General features: G+C 46.1%; 2 protein-coding genes across 2 annotated transcripts in view; one reads left to right on the top strand and one right to left on the bottom strand.

The window, feature by feature from the left end:
- The window catches only part of Hipk2 (homeodomain interacting protein kinase 2), a 134,803-nt gene that overhangs the window by 100,066 nt on the left and 9,517 nt on the right, over window positions 1-25,220 (top strand). The window contains 5 exon segments of the mRNA XM_042054430.1: window positions 2,304-2,446; window positions 5,059-5,238; window positions 10,495-10,776; window positions 20,657-20,904; window positions 24,559-24,722. Coding sequence (XP_041910364.1) covers window positions 2,304-2,446; window positions 5,059-5,238; window positions 10,495-10,776; window positions 20,657-20,904; window positions 24,559-24,722 — 1,017 coding nt within the window.
- On the bottom strand, window positions 8,991-9,605 carry LOC119806229 (60S ribosomal protein L15-like). The gene has a single exon (XM_038317827.1). The coding sequence runs from the start codon at window positions 9,603-9,605 to the stop codon at window positions 8,991-8,993; it is 615 nt and encodes a 204-aa protein (XP_038173755.1).

Here is a 25,220-nt window from a genome sequence, read left to right as displayed (position 1 = left end):
GTGCGTGTGTGTAGTGTGGGGGGGTGTGGGGGGGTGTGGTATGTGGGAGTGTGTGGTGTGTGTAGTGTGTGTGGTGTGTGTGGTGTGTATGTGTGGTGGGTGCGGTGGGTGGTATGTGTGTGGTGTGGGGGGAGGTGTGTGATGTGTGCGGGGTGTGTGATGTTTGTGTGTGGTGTAGTATGTGGGAGTGTGTGATGGGTGGGTGGGTGTGTGGTGTGGTATGGGGGAGTGTGTGGTGTTATGTGCGGGGGGGGTGTCTATTTTCTGAGGAATTTCATTTGTTTGAAATTTTTTTGACTTCTCCATTTCCGTTGCCATTTTTCTCGTTTCTGGGAGCTCCTTATCTTGCTCTATATGTACATATCTATATGAAGAAAGATGCACATTTTTTAAACTCTGAGGATATTATTAATTATAAATAATTATAGACCTTGGAATTTTTTTCTGTTTCCTATATTGCTTTTGTTTCATGTGAGTTCCATTTTATTTTTGCCGTGATGGCTTCCACGTAAGATGCTTTCTAAAGGCTGCGTTAGCTGTCCGTGCATAGCTGAGACTGAAGCATTGAACTGCTCAGCACACTGAGAAAGCTGACCATGGATGGACTGCTCAATGTGGCCTTCCCTGCAGAGCTATAAGAAGCAAGCCCAGCACTTCCACTGGCAGACCCTTACCCTCAAGTCATACCTGCTGCGTAGCTCTTTTCCCACAACGTCTGGCTCTGAGGACAGCAGACACCTGCAGCCAGAGATCTAGCCAAGCTTCATATGCAGATTTACCTTAGAATAATTCAATATGCTAACTTTCTTGGCAATTGGCCATGTGTTGTTACACCTCTACAGTCTTGTTATTATCTGTCCTCCAGTCTCCTTGCGTCTATGGATCTATATATTTTATTTCTTCCCTGTCATGTTGGCTTCAGAGAAAAGAAGAAATAATTTGCCATATTTTCTAAGCAAGTCATTTAACCTCTCAGTTTATTCACCTAAGAGATGGAAATAAATAGTAGTTCTTACCTCATAGGACCAATATTAAGTTCAAAATACCATTTATGACTAAACACTGGCACACAGTATGGATCAAGAAATATTAGCTCCAGCCAAGCATAGTGGTGTGTGCCCATAATTCCCGCACTTGGTAGACCGAGGCAAGGAGGATCCTGAGCTCAGGTGCTGTATTGACTCCCAAAGGTTGTCTCCAGAACCTCCAAATGCATGTATGCACTCTCATGTCATATGCACACAATAATAGTAATAATTCTTAAAAGAAATATTAGTTTTCTTTTCTTTGTAGTAATCATAATAAATTATAGGTGCATGATGTAATGTCATCTAAATGAGCTGTTGTATTTGTAAGCATCATTTTCACAGCCACTGAGAAAGGTTAAGAAAAAATTGCCTTTTACCTTAAGGCTTTGAGGTAAAATTCAAGGAAATAGGGGAGAAAAAAGATGACCTTATCAAGATATCTTGATATCAAGATACATTTTTAATGACATTAGTCAAAACTCATGTTTTTCATGGAATTGGAAATGAGTTCCAGATCACTAAACAGTAAAACTCCTAACTGACATTGAAACTGGTTTTTTGTTTTATTTTGTTTTGTTTTGTTTTTTGTTTTTTAAGACAGAGTTTAAACATGAACCCTGACTGGGCTAGAACTTGATATGTAGACCAAGCTGGCCTTGAACTCACAGAGATCCAGCTGTTTCTGCCTCCTGAGTCCTGGGACTAAAAGTGTGCACCACTATACCTGGCTTATTAAATATTTTGAATTTACAGTGGTTTTACTAGTTAACTTTTATTTCTCCTCTGTGAACTTAGTGGACTTGAAATAGTTAGCTATAATTAATAAACTCATAAAATCATTTATTTCATTTTGTCAGCTGACATTAAGAATTTATGGGATGGGGCTGGAGAGATGGCTTAGCGGTTAAGAGCATTGCCTGCTCTTCCAAAGGTCCTGAGTTCAATTCCCAGCAACCACAAAGTGGCTCACAACCATCTGTAATGAGGTCTGGTGCCCTCATCAGGCATGCACGGAGACAGAATATTATATATAATATATATATATTATATATATATATATATAATAAAAAAAATTTTAAAAAGAATTTATAGAATGATAAGTGGTCTCTGAGTCATCTCTCCAGCTCTTCCTTGGTATTTCAAAGCCAACAACTAGTCTACACTCTCATCCATTACAAGATCTAGCACAGTTCACACACAGATTAAGTTCTGGACTCATGCAAATCAGCTAGGTGACTAGCAAAATGTGGTGATTGTGACTGTCCTGTCTTACAGCAGGCCTGGCCAGGTGGGGCCCAACAGATCCTGCTTCCTCCAGCCTGGCAGCAGCTGACTGGCGTGGCTACCCACACGTCTGTGCAGCATGCAGCTGTGATTCCTGAGACCATGGCAGGCACTCAGCAACTGGCTGACTGGAGGTGAGCAGAAAATCCTTTTGGGTCGAGCAGTGTTATTGGAATAAGAGTTGTGTCCACCTCCGACAGAAAACATCATGTGGGCTGTGGTCATAGTGTGATGGGTGGTGGTTTAAACAATATACCAGGGTACCAGACACTCAGCTCTATTAATTTATAGTTAGCTATCACGTTCTACCAAAGCTCAGTTACATCTTTTCATCCAGACCTGGCTGGGTTTTCTCAGAATTAAGATCCTTTCAGAAAGCAAACATTTGTCACCAGTGAAGGAATACAGAAGAGAGTCCCCAAAGCCCTAAGCAATTCTCAAAAGTGTTCTCATGAAGTTTTGAGACATAGGTGCCTGTCTGTCTGAGCTCCCCAGGGAAAGGTTGACAGATGAGTTGTATTTGGAAGGATAAGCTCTAGTGTGTTTGTTAAATGTACGTCTTCAGTTATCAGTATGTCTTATGGAGAAGAGTTCCCCTTCCACAGACCCCAGGGACTCGAGCCGCTACCTGCCAGCACCCTGCATCTGTTTCCAAAGTTGCCCATGCAGCTCACTGACCCCCTCATGGACACCCTGCTCCGCTGTTCTCATAAGCACTTGTCACTTTCCTATGGCCCTCATCGCAACACCACCACAATGCCCTGCTTGACCATTACAGAGCCTATGACAGCCTTCAAATTGTCCCCAGCTCTATGGCCCCTTTGGGCTGTTCCTCCTGCAGAAATTATTCCCTGCTATCCTCTGGTAGCTGTATTACCATCCTGAGGGTCTCCCTAGTTCCTTTTCTGAGTATAGAACTATTGAGTTGAATGTGGTAGTATATATTTGAAGTCTTGGCACACAGGCTAAGGCAGAAGAATCACAAGTTTGAGGCCAGCCTGAGTTTCATAGTGAAACTCTGTCTGAATAAGTAAATAACTCTCAGGAAAAGGTAGGCAGGAGGCTATTAAGTCCCCTGACTCATGTCTGCTGTAGCTTTCTCCTTCTCCATGTAAACTGCTTTCTGACTGCTAACAGGAGGGGAGCACATGGGCCATCCCATGGCTGCAGTCTGCATTCGGTGGAAGGACTTTCAAATCAGGCTCTGCAAGAACTAGGGCGGGTTATTTAATTTTTATGGCCTCAGTTTCCTTTTCAATAAAATAGGGTCATGATACGTACCTCACAGGATTGTGGGGTAGAGGGGCATCAACAAAAATGGAACACAAAGCACTTGGCTGTCTTTACCATTCAGTGCAGTGGTGCCTGAGCATAACAGAATGAATAAGCTTGGCATCTTCCCTTCACCCATTCACGACAGCTCACAGTAGGCGGGATTGCCTTTCTTCAAGCTCATTAGGAGTAGCAGCCAAGTGGAAAGCTATGTGACCTATGGTTGAGTTCCCCTCCCCCGTATTCTCCTGAAAGACACCACCACCACCACATCGTATTTTCCTTTGTCCTTCAGCAGTTAGAGCTCACTCTCAGCAATATTCATGCACTTATTCATGCATACTTTCTTATCCTGCCTTCTTCCACCTCTCTACCATCTCTTAGCTGGTATCCCCCAGTCTCTGCATTTCACTATGAGTCAAAAGAGCAGCCATAACCACGACCAGAAGACCAAAGAGGAGCACCAGTGCTGCCCTTGGCTCCGAGAGAAAGGGCGTCAGCAGCAGGGAGAGGCCACCGCAGCACCTCCAAAGGCCGTGCACATGTCTACAGACTATCAGATTCACTATGAAGTGCTCATCTTCTTTCTCTTGTTTATCCCTTCAAGTTACAAAGATGGAAGTTGATTATTTAAAGTTTGAATGAATTCTTTAGCTTTTAATTTTAATGTGTGTTAAATGTGCTTTTATGGACAAATTTTTGAATTAATCACCACATTAAATGTTTCTGTTGGAAAACAAGGCTTCAAACACCATCCAGCCTAGATGGGAAGACTAAAATGTCACCTATTTCCAGGATGCAGGCTGCCAGCCTATTTCTCTCTGCATGTGTATATCTGTTATTAATTTTGATTTAATACAAACTCTATACATGTCTAGTCACCCTTCAGTTAATCTAATTGTTCATTCAGCAAGCGTGTAATTAACTGATCAGCTGCTACATGCCTGAGCATTGTGTTAGCTACTGAGGGAATTCAAAAGAACGTTAATGATTCCTAATGCCAGAAACATATGGCTCCCAGTCATCAGTTTGTTTTTCACATTAACTACAATTTCCTCATTAATAAAATAGTATTTCTAAAACATCCTACCTACCTCACAAAGCAGAAGAAAAGAACCCATTTAAGTTGCTATGTAAATTCTGAAATGAAATGGGCATATTAATGCATAGTCACCTGTCCAGGGACTCTAAAGGCTGGAGGGGCTGCCCATCCCATCTCTCTAGAACTCAACATTCTTTCCCCTTGAAAGGCCTGCTTTCTCATCAGCCAGCTTGACTTCTACTTCCTCAGCACAGGACTCCCACTCCGCAGCTCTGGGAAGCCCACGTGCCAACTCACCTGGCAAGGCTCATCTCTTCAGTGAGAGACAGCTATCAGTAGTCAGCCTTTCTCTGGGAAGACGCTTCATCTCACTGAAGACTGCAGCTTCTATAAAAACCACTAAGTGGCCTTCTGCTCCCTTTTCTCTTTCAGGAACACACATGCTCATGGAAGCCATTACAATCCCATCATGCAGCAACCTACACTCTTGACTGGACATGTGACCCTTCCAGCAGCCCAGCCCTTAAATGTGGGTGTAGCCCATGTGATGAGGCAACAACCAACCAGCACCACCTCCTCCAGGAAGAGTAAGCAGCACCAGTCATCTGTGAGGTAGGTGCCGAGAGCCTTGGTGGCCAGAAACACCAGAAAATTGAAATGCTAAACACTGCTCGGAAGTGGGGATTACTGGTGCTCTATCCTGGCACGGGTAGAGAGCAGCTCTTTCTACAAGAGCTGGGGGAGCATCTTACACTCCACAGAACACTCCAGAGCATGCTAAAAGTGCTCTCTGGGCTCTGTGCACATGCAACCCTGCCTCTTGACTCTCCCCAGTTTCTGTCCCCCGACTCTCCAAGATGGAGGCCTGAAGCCATGGTGTGCCTGATGTCTTGAGTGCTTCAGCCCTTTGTTAAAGAACAAGTAGTAAAGCACAGTAAGGAGACTTTATTTGAGACCATGGGTATGGGTCCAAATGCTGCAGTGGAGGAAGAAGAAGGCTCAGCTCTGCACTTAGCAAGGGCAATGAGAATTTTACAGCCAGGAAGTAGTGTCTAGGTCATGTAGGGGAAACAATGTTTAGGAGACAACAGAAATTGGAGGATTGTGGCTAAATCATCCTAACAAGATTCTCTCTTGGTTTTATTTATTTATTTAATTTTTTCATACCAATCCGTTCCCCCTCCCTCCTCTCCTCCCACTCTCCTACTTTACCCCACCTCCCATCCATTCCCCAGAGAGGTTAAGGCCTCCCCTGGGAAGTAACTAAGTCTGTCCCATCACCTCACTGAGGCTGAACCAAGGCCCTCTCCCACCCCCTCGTACCTTCCACCCCACCCCATCCGAGCCTAGGCTGAGCAAGATTTCCATAGAGAATGGGCTCCACAGAGTCAGTTCATGCATCAGAGTTAGATCCCCTAACAGGATTCTGTGATGGTGATTAGCTGTCATCCAAGGGACAGTGTAGGATGAGGAATCTGATCATATATCAAGAGAATGGGAAGGGCCTCTAGCTGAAATGAACTAGCAAGGCTCTTAGCTGAAACTAGACTATCAGAAGAGCACAGTTGAGCCTATGAGGAGGTTCAAAGTCTGACTAAAGTTGGCCACACAATCTCTGTTATCTTTTCTAGAAACAACAAGCCTCTGAGTTTCCATTTGAGTACAAATTACTAAGATACCTTTTTCAAAAACATTAGAGAAAAATGTACTTTCATTGAGATTTGAGGTCAGAAATATAACTCATAACTTAAAAATAAGCTGTTTAGCTAACAAGTTAGATCTAGATCATGAAACTACAGAATGCCTCCCACATGAACACATTTGGCTGATCGCTTAAATATAACTTCGGTGACTCCCAGATGCTGAACAGTGGATAGCTAATCTTTCCCATTCCTCTAAACTTTTGCCTTCAGCACTGACACAAGGCTGTATTTATGGCACTTCGTTAAAGGCAAACAGAGAGAAATTAGCAGTGCCAGGGACTGGGCCATGAAGAAGGGAGTTCTTGGGAAGGAGCCTGAAGGGAAGGTAGTAAAAGGAGTTCCATATCTGGCTTGTAGGTGTGGTTTATAACTATAGATCAGTCAGTGACTCATCAAACACTTCAGAGAGAGTGTTAGTATCTATAGTATCAGGTATAGGGTTCAATAAGCCTGACTTTTAAACAGAGGTTTCTAGACTCCACTCTAAAAACAAACAGCAAGAGCAAAACCCACCACCTATAGCTGGTCAAGTATAGGTGGTGTAAAATGCAGAATTGCTCCCAGAGTGTCCCATGATTTAGATGCACATCTTTGTTCATTTGGGATGGATTGAACAAAAGAAATTGGTGACAAAACAGTCTAGTTGTTCTAATTTGCCTTTCCGTTTCTGTAATAAAAAGACTCTGGACAAAAACAACTTGGGAAGGAAAGAGTTTATTTCATTTTACAGGTTATATCCCATCATCCAGGAAAGCTAAGGCTGGAGCTAACAGCAGAGACTGTGGATGAGCACTGCTTGCTGGCTTGCTCCCAAATTTATGCTTAACTACCTTTCTTATACAGTGCACAGGGATGGTAGCACCCACACTGAGCTGGGCCTTCTTAAATCAATTAGCAGTTAAGAAAAATTCCCCACAAGCTTGCCTGCAGGCCAATCTGATGGACACAGTTTTTCTGAGGTTTCTCTTTGCTGGTGTGTCAAGTCTATCCATCACACTAGTGAATTTCTCTCTCTCTCTCTCTCTCTCTCTCTCTCTCTCTCTCTCTCTCTCTCTCTCTCTCTCTCTCTCTCTCTCTCTGTCTCTCTCCCCTCCTCCTCCTCTCTCTCCCTTCTCCTCCTCCTTCTTCTTCATCTTCTTTCTCTTCTTCCTCCTCCTCATATAGTCAGGTGCCAGAAGCTAGGTCTGTCTCCTTCATTCTTATTCAAAAATTAGTTCAAGGGCTGACTTCCCTCAAGCTGGCACCCTTCTTCATAATTTCTTGTTAGGGTATTTCTGATAACACAAGGAAATTCTGCTTATATAAGTGGGAGCTCCCCAGAATGCTTTTGTGTGGCAGCCCTATGACAGCACGCCAATGTCATCAGAGGCAGCAGAAACCACTGCTTTTGTCTCTGTGCTCCATCAGACTCAGACAGGTGCTATACTAGAATACTGATCACACAGAACTGAGCTTAGCATTCTTGTGACCACCTTGTCAGGACCCTTGGCCCCACAATCAATTCAGCAAATCCTTCCCTGTCTTCTCACTACCCAGCTTCTTCAGGTGAACACACTGCTTATGCAGGTCAGAATCCATATAGTTGCAAATCGTCTCTTCAAGTGTTTGCTATTACTGTTTATGAGATAGTGTCTCACTTTGAAACTCTGACTAGCCTAGAACTCACTATGTAGATGAGTCCTGGCTTCAGATTTACAGAGATCCACCTGCCTCTGCCTCTGCCTCAGTTTACAGCAAAACTGTGAGAAACTACACAGACGGCCCTCCCCGTGTAGTAATGCGGCAGACATGCTTTTTCCTGTAGCAATGCCAGTCGACATACTGCAAGTGCTGAAACCGTACAAGCTATAGCACGTATAACAGAGTAAAAGGAGCAGTCAGCCAGAAAGCCGTACTAACCTGCTCCTGAGAGGACTTACAAATGCAGCTAAAGCCAGCTATGGACAAAATCAAGTTCGCCTTTATTTTAATCTTAATTCTGTCTCTTCACTTAGAGATACTAGACTCTCTAAGGACATAGTAGGCTCAAAGATTCATTCTCTTTTGACTTTGGTCTTCACTGCATAGGTTCTAAAAGGATCAACAAAGGATTTGGTAGGAAGAAAAAAAGGTAATTGTTCCCTAAAGTTAGCAGAACTAATATAGAATCAGTCAATCTAAATTAAAAGGCCCTTTTGGTGTGCTAAAGAGAAGGCTCACCAGTTGAGAGCACTGTTCTAGAGCACTCAGGGTTGAGTCCCAGAGCTCCCGTGGCCGCTCACAACCATCTGTAACTCCAATCCCCGGGGATCTGATACCCTTTGCTGACCTCCTAGGGCACAGCATACATATACATACATGCAGGAAAAACACTCGTTCACATGAAATAATAAATAAATCTAAAACTAATGAATAATTTAAAAAGACTTAGAAATATACTACAGTAGTTGAGTTTGGCTTATCCATAATTTTTTAAAGTGCCTATTAAAGCATACCTTCTTCCTCTTTCATTTGTTCCTAGTTTTTTATTACAATTAAAATTGATTAATGAGCCTCCTATGAGGCTCAGGTCAAAATCCAAAAGGGTTTTGTTTTCCTCTGTACACAAATCTGAATGACCATAGCTTTTTTTGACGGTCCTAAATTGTTTATTGGGTATGAATTGTACAAACATTGCGTGTATTAGCGGTAACGGTGGAGCTGCAGAGTGTTGTGCCTTCTCCAGGCTGCACGGCGAGAGCCACCAATAGTGTGGTAGAACTTGTGGCCCTTTCCAAGGCCACAGCTCTTGCGGCCTGCAGATGTCAGCCCACGCATCTCTCTGTGCTTGTGGACCGGTTTGGTGATCCATTGGGTGTCAGGGTTTCTTCTGATAGCTTTATGGAATGGATCGATGAGGATAACCTCAAAAAATTTGTATGTGGAATCTTCACCAACCCAGTAAGAATTCAGGACTCTCAGAGCCCCACAGGGGCGTCCAGCTCTCTCCTCAGCAACAGACTGAAGGCTTCGGGCAAACTTTAGTTGGTTCACACCATGATGGACAGGCTTGCCATAGGTCGCACCCTTGGGCACCGGGCGTTTGCGGCCACCACAGCCGACGCGAATCCTGTACATGATGTAACCTTGCTTGGCCTTGTAGCCCAGCCTCCACGCTTTGTCGGGACGGGTAGGGCAGGGAGCCTGGTGCAGCACGGACAGCTGGCGGTACTGCCAGCAGCGGGCCCTCAGCAGAAAGCGCATCACGTCTGACTGCTTCTTCTGCCACAGCTCCTGGATGTACTTGTACGCGCCCATCTTGGCTCACCTGATGGCCGCCGCCAGCCGACCATAGCTTTTCCCAGAAGAGAAAGAAGGGCAAGGCGAGCCAAGGGGCTGGGAGATCATTCCATCTGTAAATGCTTGCCACACAAGCACCAAGACCTAAGTTTAGTCCCTAAACCCTGCATAAAAAGACGGATCATGGCAGTGTAACCTGTAATCCAAGTGCTGGGGGAAGAGGTCAGAGACAGGCCAGTCCTCAGGAACTTGGGCAACCACTAAATTGGTGAATTCTGGTCAGGCAGAGGCCTTGTCTCCAAACAAGCTGGACAGCTCCTGAGGAACATGCCCTGAGACTGACCTGGCACACATGCTTACACACACCCACAGCTGAGAATGTGTCCTTTAGCTCCAGAAACTCACAGCAGCTTAGGCTAGCAGTGTGGCTCAACACTAAATTGTCTGTAAGAACCTGGGTTCAGTTCCCAGCATGGGCAGGGGACGGGGTGGGCAAGGAAACCACAACCTTGTATGGCAAACATTGCTTTTTTCAACACTCCTAAAACAAGAATCATGAACCACTGAGAGAGGATTAGATGAAACCAAAAGCTGCCTTAATCCTGAAGGTTATCCTATAGAGCCATGTTGGATGAGGTAGCTAAAATCAGGACAGCTGCCCCTAGAAAAACAACTCTCAAGACAAGAGCCCAGAGAAGGCCCTGCTGAGGTCCCATAGTGACTGACTAAAAGCCTCTAGAGAGAGGCACCACATGTTCTGACACAGATGGGGGCCAATTGGTCTGGGACTCAGACTTCTTTCTGTGGAGATTTGGTAAGTCTGGTGTGTGATGGAGGTTGGGCCCTCTTGGGTGGAGATATAGGGCCTGAGTTTTCTCTGTAAATATGTGTTGTTTTGTCATTACAGAAATGTCTCCACCTGTGAGGTGACCTCTTCACAAGCTACCAGCTCCCCTCAGCGATCCAAGCGTGTCAAGGAGAACACTCCCCCACGGTGTGCCATGGTGCACAACAGCCCAGCCTGCAGCTCCTCAGTCACCTGTGGGTGGGGTGACGTGGCCTCCAGCACCACAAGGGAGCGACAGCGACAGACGATTGTCATCCCTGACACCCCCAGCCCCACCGTCAGTGTCATCACCATCAGCAGCGACACAGATGAGGAGGAAGAGCAGAAACACGCCCCCACCAGGTGAGGCTGTGCCTGCAGACTCTGGGGAGAGAGCAGAGGCATGCACTGTGCTGTATGGAGCTGAGCCACTCCATGAAGCTTGATTATTTCCTGCTGACCCTCACCTTCTCATTTTGCCATGTTCTTAGATCCACAATTATTTCATAAGAGTGACAAGCAAGTTTGCCATAGTTGTTCAAAACCAAAATAATTTTGATTGAGTTTGGCCTTAAAAAATAGTTACAGTCCCTAAACATTTGGGTCTATAAAAATTGGGCTCCTAATCCCAGTCTATTTTAACACTTATAAGCTTAAAAAATGTTGCCTCAGGCTATTGAATCTATTCCCAGTTGGTCAAGATATCTCTCTAACATTGCCTTGGCTTACTCAGAATTTGAAGTAATTGTCCAATTAATCAGAAATTTCCCTATGTCAGATTAACCCAATCCTTTAAACTGCCAGTTGGCTCTTCACCCAGAGAGCATTACTGTTTATTCCAAAGTAACAATAGTTACTTTACATTACTCTGTATATGCTTCCTGGGTGGAGGGAAGAAATATTTATTGCGTTTGCAAGACTGCTAACCTGGCACCAGAGCCTCTTTTCTGCACTTAGCAACCAAACCCCAGCAACATGTGCCTTCTTCTTGAGCTGCCAGCTCAGGTGGCTCAGGTAGATGTCCACTAACCTTCTGTGGCCATAGTTTCACAAGCACACCCTGCTGTTACCTTTGCATTAGGAGCGAGGCCAGGGAGGGAACCTGCCACCCCAAGCCAGAGCTCTCAGTCACCATTGTACTTCCCATGACTGGGTACAAAGTTTCCTGTTCCCAATTAGGCTCAAATTATTGATTGCTGATTGTACATAATGCTGCTAATTATTAATCATAAAGGTTTTGATTACAAAATGTCCAGCTAGACTGGCTATAGCAGTTCCTACAGGATGCAACACTCCCACCTTCCAGGTGAAGTTTGTGGTCTGAGTTTCACTAACATGTCCTTTTTCCTGTTGAATGGTTCGGTGTGATCATTAGTGTGGTTTGATAACACACTGTTGTGTTTCTGTTCCTGCCATTTGCTAGGTGTCTGAGGGACACGGGGTGGTGAGCCAGGCCATGTTTTGTGCTCCAGCGCCATCCCAGGACGGGCCTCAATTTCCTTTGTGATCGCAGCCCCAGGTTGAGTCACTCTTCCATCTTTCCAAGCCTGAGAATCCCAAGGACTCGGTCTCCTTCCAGAGAGGAAGGTTCTTCCTACCCAAGACTGGCCCCTGGCTTGAGAAGCCTGTGCATGTGTAGCTCTGGCATAAGAAAAGCTGAGCAGCCTTGAGCACAGCTGGAGAAATGCAAAAGCGATTTAAAGACCTAGCTGTCAACCAGATCACAATGTCATTTTTAAAGGCTGAGATCTGAATTGACAGCAACTCTGAACATGAGGGCCCAGGAGAGGATTGACTAGAGGGTAGAAGGACAGGAAGATGAGTGTTAACCTCTCCGGCAGCCAGGGCCGAAAGTGGAGGGCAGGTGGAACAGAGAACTCTCTCCCTAGGAGGAAGCGTAGCTGGAATGTGTGCAGCTTGTGAGAAGTGCGGTGAGAAGGACTCAGAGGCTCAGAGGTGGGCAACAGCCTATGGCGGGGGACGTGGGGAGGAGCAACCACAAACTGAACCCCGTGACTTTATACAGTAGGAAATAAAGGGGACTGCTAGCCTTCACCAGGGAGGGAGAGCACGTTAGAGACGCTCTGTTGAGTGGCTGCAGACTGAAGCCACAGAGCCATGGTAAAGGACCACAGCTACCCACTGTGGTAACGGGGGGCTTACAGAGAAAGACGCAGCAGTGATATTTCCTGCAGAGATAAATAATTGTTGCCTTAGAAAATGGTTCAGTACCCATAAGGATAGGAAAGTCTACCTGAAGAAGCAGTAGCCAAAAGCGTTTACTCATAGAGAAACCACTGTGTAATTGGATCACGTAATTGTGGCTATATTTAACAGTGAGAAAGTAAAGGGACTTAGGATACCTTTTTCTGGAAATCATAATTATCATAAAATTTAACACAGTGAATATTTACCAGTCCCATCATTGTTAGATATGTCTGGAACTCCCAAGTGTTATACAAATAAGGGCGACAGTCTCTTTGTGAGGCTTGCATGTAATAAACAAGATGAGACATGTACAAATCATTCTAACACAAAGCGGAGCATCTCTAGAGGAACCAGCCACATACTCAGGGGATTTGAGGGAAGAGAGATTTAAGTGAGGTGACTGATGTGGCAGAGCCTCAAAGGTGAGCAGACAGGGAGCTTTACAGTAGCAAAGCTTATCCAAGAGGATGCAGAATGTTGGAGACAGTAGATTTGGGCATGAGAGATGGTTTTTGAGGCATTTCCTCTTAGATAGAGATAAAGGCTTTTCAGTGGGCTCTAAGGAGCTCAAGGAAAAGCATCCATCCCAGAAAAGCCAAGTGTTTACTATGTGCACCAAAACAAGAAGGCACTTGACTGTGGACTCCTCCCTGGCCCAGTCTGAGTACTGGAGACATTTCGTCCCTATATTTGTGACTTTTCTATTGTGACGAAACGCTGTAGTCAAGGCAGCTGAGGGGTCATAGCAGAGCTGCCACCTGCTTCACCCACAGTCTTGTCTCTTGTGTTCCCATTCAATAGATGAGGAAGCCGAGGCCCAAGAAAGTCGAACAACTCAGTCAAATTAATAAGGGTTCAAGTAAAAGAATTGGGATTCTTTCAGGAAGTGCTATGCCATTGAAGAAATTATATCATTAATTCCTGACAAAACAACTGGTTTCTTTTAGTCACTAGCTTAGCTCTTACTGATTCTGTCCTGCTCCTCCTGTAGCCAATCCCACATGAGCATCCAGTGTGTGCACGGAGCTGGAACAGTTCAGAGCACAGGTGCTAGGGAGGTGCTCATCAGAGACATGGGCGGGAATTTAAATCTCATTGTTGCCGGACATTTTAATACATGGGCAGACCACTGAAAATCCAGGGGCTCTATTCTTTAATGGTTCACTAGTAGACTAAGGGATATTTTTAATCATGAGCAGAGACTTGGCATAAAGACAAAAACTAAACAATAAATACCCCTTTTCCTGCATTTCTCAGAATTAAGTAGAATTTGTCTTATTTTATCCTAATGCTTTAGTAGACCACAGAGCCACACTAAAGTGTGGCAACCTCCTGCTTACTCCTTACTCTCCAAGGTGGAGCTAGGGGCACCAGAGAGGGTTGGCCCCAGCATGGTAGGGATTTGCTCAATTCTTAGACGTAATGTGATTGGCTACCCAGTCAGCTGAGTCAAACTGATTTAGGAAATGGATGAGTGAACCACTGGAGAAAGGACAAGAAGCCTGAACCTCCTTCCAGCCCCACTTCTAATGTCCTACAAGGTAGTCATGTGAAGGCTGACTTAATGTTGGCAGACGTGTGAGTAAATAAGCAGATGATACTGTTTGAATTGCATGTATGCACCATATTGAGTAAAACTGGGGACTGGACGGTAGCTCTGTTGGGAAAGTGCTTGCCATGCAAGCATAAGGACCTGAATTTGAACCCCAGAACCCATATGAAAAATTGTGTATGGTAGTGTGTTCTTGTAACCCCATCACTGAGATTACAAAGACAGGCAGATCCCTGGGACACAATAGCTGACTAACTTAGCCAAGCCTACTGGGCAAGTTCCAGGCCAAAGAGAAACCTTGTCTTAAAAAAACAAGATGGGCATCTCCTGAAGAATGACACCTAAGGTTGACCTCTAACCTCCATATGTAGACATGCATACACAAATACACATACACAAAACAGTAAACAAACAAATTTAAGGTATTTTTTTATACTAATAGCTAAACTGAAAGCTACATGACATCAGAGGGAGCACTTTGGCCTGCAGGCCTTGGCTTCTCATCCTTCTCTCACTAGGGGCAGGTTAAAAGTAACCCACTGTGTTTCTGGTTGAGGGCTTAGGACGGAGAAGGCATGGAGACAAACCAGTAAGGCTAGCTGGACCCTCCTGTCTTATTTCCTTCAACCAGGAAACTGTATGCACACCTCCCCATGCCCAAAGAAAACTGCTGTTAGCAAATGGGTCCTGGGGAAACCAGGTGGGAGAGTTTGCCTCAGATCACCTTTCCAGTGTTTGTTGGAACCTCTCTGGGAGGCAGAGGGCTATGTAGCTTAGTGACTAAGACTGCAGATGCTTTGACCTTGGGCAAGCAAGGGACTCAAGCTCTCCTTGTTTGCAGCTCCTTTACCATGTAGTCGCACTGTGAGGGCTGAAGGAAGTGACACACGTACAGCACTTTGGTACTTGGTTATATGTCCAGTGTGTGCTGTCTCATTTGGTCATCAGTGTTGTAATGGAAGAGTAGCTTTGCTTTTGTTTTTTTCACATATAGCATTTACTCTGAAGTCAGGGGAGAGAAAGGAGTCATGGAAAGTTTATTGGAGGAGATGGATTTTGCTCTTGAAGGATGAAATTGATTAAGATTAGCGAATAGAAATCAGAACCACATTCCAGAGAGGATCCTACAGGGATAGGGTCAGAGGCTTGCATCTGATCCTCAGGCTATATTTTCTCCTTTGTGGCTCATTTCTATACTTCTTAGCTCCTTATTTCCTTTCATCATTTTAAAATGATGAAAATCATCTATTGCCATGACAACACAATACAGTCGTGAGCTCTTGCTGCTTTGCGTCTTATTCAGAAGTGGTGTCTGTCAAGGCCATTTGAGCAAATATTTCTTATTCCCCTCCTATCGCTTCTCTCTCACTTCCATTAACCAGCTCAGAATGGGATTGATAAGCTGTCAATAATAATTAGAGACAATGGTAGAATAAATCCCAGTTGTATCGACATATAGGAGCCTGAAGAACTCACAGTGGCAATCTCAGATGTGTGCTTGGTTTTTAAAGTGAGCCATTTAGCAGCTTCCCATTGTTCTCTAATCTGGATAGTGTATTTACATAGAGCACAGACATTTCTAGCAGTAGACAAGATTAGAAACAGAGCTATCAAACTAATTCACCTTTCCCAAACCTGTCGTATATTCATCCAAGACGATACAATATTATGCTGTGCCGTGTGGTTTTGCTTGTTAGTCATGGGGCTTCCCAGATACAAACGAAGGGATGGGCCTCACGTGGAGTTGGGGGCTTTCCTCTCCCTCCTCCACAGATAGCCACGACACTGACTTGCACCGCTCGCTGCCCTCACGGGTGATCCAGCCACGCTTCCAGCTCCCACAGGACTCTGCCCAGAAGGCCTTCTGCAGTGGCAGCGTGCTGATTCATGAGGTAGTTCACTGTGCCTTCAGAAAGTTCCGGGGACTGCAAAGAATTTAGCTGCATTAAGCTGGAGATTCTTTGGAATCTGCAAATCTTGAGTTATAGGTTCCAAATGGGCACAATTTGGAATTTGTTTGAGGTGAGATTAGCCAAAATCAGTATCATTTGCTTCACTTGCTCCCTTTCTAATAACTGATGGCCTAAGGAAGGGAGGCTCAGCAGGAAGTGACCAGGACCGCGCTTATGTGTAAGGTCCTCTCACTAAGGAGATTTGGCTTCTCTTGACAGGAACAGTAGACTGGATTTATCTTGACTGTCTTTCATAGTAAATCTTCGAGGGATATTCAGAACAGGCCCTTTCATACTGCAAATAATCTCTCCCACTTCCCCTAGTAATTTCAGACTGGGTTGGAGCTAGACGAATGGTACCGGGCCGTGGTTCCTCAGGGTCCACCTGTAAAGGACAGCACAGCAGAACTAGAATGTCCTTTGCGGGGACGCATTGAGAGCCAGCCTCTATCTTTGCACAAGTCCACCACCTATAGATCATGCCCCTGCAGCAGAACATATCCCCATTTCAGGAAATGGTAAGTGGAGCCACTGTGTTTGGGTTATTTAATCAAGTCCAAGTGACAGTGACCGAAGTTGGGAAAAGAACAACATGCCTCCTGCATCCCCTTGGGAACTTGCCTGGAGTGAATCCTTGGCTCCATCCCTGGTTGTGGGAGCACTTTGTACCTATGCTGGTAGGAAGGAGACCCCCAACAACAGGACAACAGTGTCCTGCTCAGGACAAGCAGCCTCCATTGACCACTCCCACCACAGGAAAGAACAGCAGGTCCTGGTCCCCCTTCGTCCCCCTCCGCTCTCCAGGCACTCACTTTGTAGTTCTTGCAGGAGATCTCGGCTACTGTGGCCTGAGATCTGCTGAGCACTGCTGCTAGAGGCCCAAGGCTATGTCCTGTGAACTTTTTGCTGTGGATAAGCCCATGGGCTTTTTAAAATTAGAAAACCCATATACTATACAATTCACCCATTCACTGCACACAGTTCACTGGGAGATTGCACATTCATTTTTTTAAATTATGGTAAAATATGAAATTTTCCATTTTAATCATTCAGAGACACTGACTGTCACCATTATCTATTTTTAAAACCGTCATTCCAGCCCAATATTCTATACCCATTAAATAATTTGACATTTTTCTCTACTTACCTCCCACACTTCTGGTATCTGTAATCTATTTCCTTTTTGTATGAGTTTGCCTATTCTAGATATTTTGTGTGTTGGATCATGCAAAATTTGTTTCTGGCTTATTTTATGAGATACTTCCAGAATTCATCAATGTTGTAATACATATCAGGACTTCACTCAAGTTGGAGAGATGGCTGAACAGTTAAGAACACATACTGCCCTCCAGTGGACCTACACTCTATTCCCAGAACATACATGAGATGCTCACAACCTCCTGTAACCCCATTTGAGGGCATCCTGACACCTCTAGCTTCTGTGGGTACCTGTACACACATACACATACACCACTAAGAACAAGAAAAATATTTTTTTAAAAAAAGGGGGGGACTTCACTTTTTGCTCAGCCTTTTGACCGACGAGAATTCCGTGGTATGGGTATGCAAGGTTTCGTTTATCTGCCCACTCACACGCTGGCCAGTGCTTACGTTGTTCTCTCTGGGTGTTGTGAACAGCGCCGCTGTGGCCATTGAGCTAAGAATCACTGTTCGAGTCCCCTCTCCATGCCTTGTGATAACATGCCTAGGGATGGAATTGCTATGGTAACTGTGTTGGGCTTTTTATAAATGCACGTGGACCTCTGGATTTAAACCATTAAAGTGAGGAATGGGGGTCTTTATTAGTTAAAATGCACCTGGCTCTATCTGTTAATGTGAAGAGCTGCAAATGTATGTGACCAGTTCATTGCTTGCCTTCATTTGGGTTCTTAACAGTTATCATCTGGAAGACCCGTGTGACAGTTAATCATGGACGGCTTTGTGACTCCCTGATTCTAACTGGTTATTTTAAAGCTTTTACTGTTTGACTCGTCATGTTGTTATACGGTCTCCCACTGAGCTTTTCATCTGCTCGAGGACAGAGGCATGTTTCTGTTTCTTTGTGCAACTATTCCCTGTGGCACTGACTGTGTAGATCTACAAGATCCCAAACTAATGACCTGTCATTTCTTTCCTCTCAGTCTTCTGGCTCAGCACAGACTAGAGAAGAACGTCTTCAGCAATCCCTTCCCTCATAAACCTTGTGCCTGATAAGGTTTTGTGCAGCGCTTGCTTTCCCGTGTTATCTCAGGTAGCACAGCCGATGAGAGCACCAGTGGGATAGCCTTTATCCTCAAGGCTTGGAGCTCACTCAGGAGGCAGTCTGGGCTGTACAGTGGAACCCTGCCTTTAGAAAGGCTCGAGACGGGGCCTGCCCAGGTCTAAGCACCGAGAGGGAAGTAGACACAAGCCCCCCTCCCAAACGCAGAAGCTATTTCCAATTGACAACCACTCAGAAGAATAATTAATTCTCAGCGGAATCTCACTGGGGATATAAACCACACTTACGGGCAGAATTCATGCCCAGCACTAGGTGGCCAACTTTAAACAAACTCAGCGGTATTTCTAGAGGACTTTTGTCTCGGTGGTTTGTCTAGGCTTTTTTTTTTTTTTTAACCTTACAAGTCTTTCTAATTTATTATGGTTTCTAATTTTGTATTTTTGTGGGATTTCTAGAGAGGAGGGCCATATCCCTGTATCTATATGTGTTTCTGTGTGTGTGTGTCTGTGTCTGTGTGTGTCTGTGTGTTTGTTTTGGCTCTTTTTTCTGCTTGTTTTTGTTTTATTCAGATTTGTTTGGTTGGTTTGGTTTTGGTTTTGGTTTTGGTTTTTAGTTGCCTAATGAGAGAGAGAGAAAAAAAGGTGTGGATTTGGTTGGGTAAAGGGGTAGGGAGGATCTGAAAGAAATTGGGGGCAGGAAAAACTGTGATTAGAATATATTATATGAAAAAAATCTATTTTAAATAAAAATTAAAATTATTTTAAGAAGATTTGAGATGAAAAATGTTTCAGATTTTAAATTTTCCCATGTGAATAACCTCTAAATGGAATTTTATTTTTAATATGTCTGCTTTTTGACCACAGCCTGTCATATCAGATCAGAGATGGGATTTCCCACTTGTGATACCATGTCAACAGTCAAACAATTTTAGATTTGGGGATGGGGAACCTCATCCTATATAATAATAGCGATAGTTCACCTGATGAACTACTTACATATGTCACGTAGTATTCCTGTCTCACCAGTCCCAAGAACAGCCTTTTGTTACCATATTATTGCTGTGCAGACATCTAAATCCCTCTAAAATTGATGCTTCCCAAGGCCCTGTCACCAGCACATACTGAGGTTAAACATCTGACTGGAAGTCTGTGTTCTAACCCACAATCCCACTAGGGATCTCATGTCCTAAGCAAAGAAAGAATAGGGGTAGGCCACGAGAGGAATGGTCCAGCCCTGGCATCCCTGTGCTGGGTATCAGGAGTGGGGACAGGTCCCCCCGAGTCTTCACCCACTGCCCGTCCAACCTCTGTAGGTCTGTAGCCCTGCTGACCTTTTACTAGCCTTCTGCCTTGTTGCTCTTGAAAGTGCCCACTTCCCTACTCTCCCTCATCTTGGAAAGAACCTGTCCTGGGTCTGTGGCATTAGTCACTCCTGGGGTAGGAGGGTTGTTGGGAACCCTATCAGATTGTATAAATACCAGCCTTTTCTCATATCGGATTAGCTGGAAAGTAGCCATCTAGTCTAGGCAATTGTTATTTCTTAAAAATAACTGATCAGTGTACAAAAATAGATGAACATCCATTTTTAAAACCTTGCCTGATATGCAGTGAGGTCCACATCTGTCATCCGAGCAGCCTATCACCAAGCCACAGGCAGATGGAACTGGTCCCCAGAGGAACCACAGGAGCATGAAGCTCTGAAAAGCAAGTGCTGGCCAAGAGCCACCCAAGGCAGCTCTTCCCTGTTTGCCGCTAAAGTCCCAGTGATCCACTCCCTGGTGCATTAGCGCACAGGAGACTTGCCTTCAGAGCTCAGGACACTGCTGTCTCCTGACCGTGGCCTAGAGTCTGGGAACTCTGCAGGAAGGCCAGGCCATCCCTAAAAATAGCTACCCAGGGGTCCTAGGTGGCCTGAACACAATCACCCAAATTCAACTGAATTTCTGTTTCTCAGTTTCTGAATGACGATGCTAAGATCTTCAGAGCCTCACTCGGTCTGTCCCTCCACCAGCATCCTGGACCACTGGACCCCTCTTCCCCTCCTGCTTACGCTCTGCTGATTCTCACAGGCCCAGAGCCCAGACTCAGGGCCATTTCCTTTCCAAGCTGGTCCTCTGCCCACCAGGTTCAATTCTAGTGGTCAGAGGGGTTGCCGCCAAACTCCATTGATCCCGTGGGCACAGCCCAGGTCCGTCTGTGGTGTGCCTGGTGCCGGGCCCAGCCCTGCTCTGCCTGCCTTCCCATGTGCTCTGGCGCTGCCTGTCTCACCTCACGCCAGCCACAGCTCTGACTTCTCCCTTTAACTTTGCAGCACGGTCTCCAAGCAGAGGAAGAATGTCATCAGCTGTGTCACAGTCCACGACTCCCCCTACTCCGACTCCTCCAGCAACACCAGCCCCTACTCAGTGCAGCAGCGCACAGGGCACAATGGCACCAACACCTTGGACACTAAGGGGGGGCTGGAGAAGCACTGCACCGGCAACCCCCGCACCATCATCGTACCCCCACTGAAGACCCAGGCCAGTGAAGTGTTGGTAGACTGTGACAGCCTAGGGCCAGGTAAGCCAGGGCCGCGGCAAGCCTAGCGTTCCCTGCTTTCCTTGCTTTCTGCTGTTAGAAATGCTAGTACTGGTGAGACAGGAAGTACTGAATTTCGGATCATCTGTATTGTATACACGGTTTTGTTCAAGCAGCCACAGTGGGACCCTGTCTGTATCATAGACTATCACCATATCCCATAGAGAATATTTCCCTTTTGACGTTCTGAAAGCTTGGCTGTCCTCATGGCGGCTCTGCATCTGTTATGGTTGAGGAATAAACAATGAAAGCACCCAGGTTCCTGACATCTTTCTAGGGGCCCTGTGGTAGAGCAGGTGTCCTGTGGAGGGAGCACTTCCTCTGAGCTTCCATATGGGGGTCAAGGACCTTTAGCAGGACTTTTCCTTAGGCACAGAGATGTGAGCTGGGCGCATTTCTCTCAGCTTTGTTTAAAGAATTAACATCCCATAAGACTTGTTCTGAATATCGAGCCCTGGCAGGAAGCTGGTGAGCGGAGCCTTCGAAATCAGCTCGGTGGTTCACTTTGGTTTCACTCAACAACATCTCTTCAGTATTTCCTTCACTCGGGTTCACATAGAAGAATTGGGGGGCTAAGCCTGAGTCTGCCTGTCCTTCTGCCACATGCTGTCATCAACCACTGTCAGGCCAGGGAGCATCTTCATGTCAGGAAGGGACACACTGTTAAGCTTTGCTAAACAAAAAGCTATTGTTACTTGGTGGAGACCATCTGTCCATCACCTGACGTGGCAACAGGAGACACCTGAGGTTACCCTGGAAGATTCTTATTTGTTGGTTACAACTTGCCAGGCTGAGAAGATACAGGCTGCTGAGGTCTGCCACTCAAGGTGCAGAGTAGAATCGAGATGAGATCTCTAGGGGCTTTTCCAGTCCCCTGATACAGCCAGCCTGTTTCCAAACTAAGGAACTGGAAGAGCACACAGAGGCTCTCAGACTAGCCCAGGCTGTGCAGCTGGCCTCTCGGGATCTCCTGCTAAAGCTTGTCTGTGCTCTAAGCACATTTGTGCACACACACTGCTTGAATGAGGATCTGTTCCCTCAGCCACAGAACCTACATTAGGATGGTGATGACCCCTTGCCACCTCATTCACCTCTGTAAAGGAAATCACTGCCTGAATCTCTTGACTCCTTCCCCTTCATCTAGGGCTCTTCCACCCTGACAGCTTGATCAGCTCTGACCCAGTCCCCCCATCTTGTCACCACAATAAAGGTAACAGGTGGGACACCAGGCTCTGTCTAACATTGTCATTTAGCATATCCAAGCTGTGGATCCCTTGAACTAATTGATGTTCCCTCTAACATAATCCCTACAAAGTTTCTAGGATGCTGAACTAGAGCAGAGATCTGCTCATGATCTGTCACCAGCAGGCAGGAGCTCAATTCCAGCACACAAACTCCTGATGCCCGGAGAGAAGGGAAGGCATGCAGCTTGGTTTGACCCCACATCTAGTCCTCAGAGACCCAGGTTTGGGCTGGGTTTTGAGAATCTCACTGACTTAGCTTAAGTACCGAATTGTCATTTGCTCCACTAGCACCTGGCTGCCTCTGGATTCAGCTCAGTACACCAAGTCTCAGGCACCTCCTGAGGAACTCTGATGCAGAGGATAGGTGGCAAAGGTCTTGGTTGCCAGTGCACAGTCAAATTTAGGAACTTCTTTCTGGGAGATCTTCCTTTACTTGAGGCTGGGAGTCTCTTGAGAGGTAGTATGGTCCCTCTGCCACAATCTGCTGTCCCGAGGTTTCCAGTTTTGCTTTGTCCTTTGAAAAATGAGCCAATGTCTTTGATGAACCTCTTCTCCCATCATCAATGGCTGCCTTGGGGTTCACAATGCTGACATTGTCATTGACCTGGAATTTGTCAAAAAGTTGATCCAGCCCAAGTCACTCAAAGGCCCCACCCTTTATTTTACATGGTTCCTTAATGTGTAGTACCATCTGTCCTAAGCATGAGCTATGGACCTGATTTTAGTCAATTCCAGAAACTCAGTGAAGGAAATGAATCATTAACTACAAGACACAATGTGAGGGTGCTAAGATATCCTTGGACTAGTGGAGATGAGGGGTTTATTGCCTTTCTCCCTTAAAGCAACCTCTCTCTCCCCTTGGACAAAGCCCTCCTCAGGCTTGTTAAGAAAATCAACACCACTCGTGTGCGCCTGTCTCGTGCAGCCCATCTCCCAACTGGCATTACGTTCCTGCCTAGATTGGCACTTGGTTGGCTGGGGTGGTGGGAGGCAGGCTGTCCTTCATCCTCCCAGCCAAAGTCATTTTCTTCTCAGTTAATTCTTCTTTGTTCTTTAGCTCTTAAGGAGTACAGTGAAAATGTTAACTCTAGCTTTTAAACCATACGACACCAGTAGTACAATTCACAGGTTTCTTTTGTTCCTGCAGGCCTTAGAACAGAACACAGAATAAGTGTCAGGGACCTTCTCCCCTGCCCCATGTTTGCCCAGGTTCTTGTGCAGCTTTGCATCTGGAGACATGCAGGATTTCCTCATGACTGTGTGTCTGCTTGTTGCTTGCCTATTGTTGACTCTTGGGTATTGTTCAATCAAGAGGCTATAGCCAAGCCAGACGTGGCTATGCACATCTATAATACCAGCGCAGAAGAAGCAGAGACAGGATGATTACAAGTTTGAGGGCAGCCTGGGTTACAGAATGAAACGCTATCAAAAATAAAAGGGGTGAGAAGAGGGTTGTGGCCTGTCTGTTTAGGTGCTCTCCTTTGCAAAGCACTGCTCTTACTTTATTCTGGGGGTGAACGTCTCACCCCTGCCCAGCTGCGCAGCTCAGCCCTCTCCTGCCCAACTGTTAGCACCTCCCTGCACCGCCTGCCTCTGCCTCTTGCCTTTATGCTCTGCAGTGCCTCACTACCATTCTCACCCCACTATTCCTGGGGGGAATGGCCACAGTACCTAGCAGGCAGCATTGTGCTTAGGACATATTGGCCAGGTTAAGACGGCAGACCCTTAATCAGGGGCCGAGAGCCATCTAATATGGGTATTGCCTTTCTTAATCTTCTACCCACTAAGGCTGTGGTCTTCCTACTGAGCAGCATCAACACCCGGACTGTGCTAGAATGCAGACTCTCCTGATGCCCCCAGCTGCATTGACCCAAATACAGAGCTCCCTCCTGGCTGGGCAGAGTCTCTACATTGTCAGTAACATAGGAGCAGTTCTTATGCCAGCCATATTCTGTTCTCAGGCCGTTCCCGCCTTGGGTCAGGAGATCTGCAGGGCTATTGGAGCTTCCACCATTCACCCTAGCTGTTTGTTAGGGCCAACCATGGACATGATGGCATCTGATCCTCTTGGCAATCCGGGAGGCAGCCAGTCAGGCCTCCTAACTTCCACACACCTCCCAGATAGAGGACCAGCGTGGAGTCCAGCTGGGCCTGTGCCTTTACCCTTGATTGTGTTACTCCTGTCTCCCTCGTTTGCCGCTCCAACCCACCATGCAGCCAAGGGCCAGAGCCCAGCTGCCTCTCCGGAGTCAAGACGAATGCCTGAGTGGTTTATGCCTGGGCAGTGTCAGGAACATGTCCTTCCTGGAAGACTGCTGTTTACAGGGAGGGAGCGCATCTTCTCAACAGCCAAGGACATGCCCCTGACCTATGACCTGTTATCTTCCCGCAGCGGTCAGCACCAGTCACCATTCATCCTCCTTCAAGTCCAAGTCCTCCAGCACCGTGACCTCTACCAGTGGCCACTCTTCAGGGAGCTCATCAGGAGCCATCGCTTACCGACAGCAGCGGCCAGGCCCCCATTTCCAGCAGCAGCAGCCCCTCAATCTCAGCCAGGTAAACCCCTACAGCACAATGCCCTAAGAGGCCTTGATAGCTTATTCCTATGCTAGACCAACACTGGGAAAGGGGGTAACACTGGTTCACAGAGAGCCAACCCAAAGCCAAGTGATAGAGAACTTAGTGGCATGGTGCCAGAGCTGACCTGCTGATCGCAGGGCCCAGCAAAGAGTACACATAGTGTCCTGCCATTGCTTTGGGTCGCCAGACTAGCCCTGAAGTTGCCTCGCTGCCGGGGGTCCTCAGTCAGTGCCCCAGACCCATGGAAAGAGTACCCTAGGACTTGCACACATGCCCCAGTGATTTGGGTTCTCTGCAGAAGAGAGGGCTCTTTGCTTGGACTGGTTCTGAAGTCCCCAGTTTTAGAGTGAGATCTCACAGCCTGTGGGAAAGCCGTCACTTCTCAGAGAGGGATGACTTCAGCAGAGCGGCCCACTGGCTTTGCTCCCAGCTGACTGAGTATCACCCTAGTCTGGTGACTGGCCAGTCAGACAT

This window comes from Arvicola amphibius, chromosome 2 (assembly GCF_903992535.2).
Source record: "Arvicola amphibius chromosome 2, mArvAmp1.2, whole genome shotgun sequence".
Lineage (NCBI taxonomy): Eukaryota > Metazoa > Chordata > Mammalia > Rodentia > Cricetidae > Arvicola > Arvicola amphibius.
This window is presented reverse-complemented; position numbering and strand designations above follow the sequence as displayed.

Excerpts from the sequence above, each read along its gene's own strand:
- LOC119806229 (XM_038317827.1), bottom strand. The coding sequence starts at position 9,605 with ATGGGCGCGTACAAGTACATCCAGGAGCTGTGGCAGAAGAAGCAGTCA.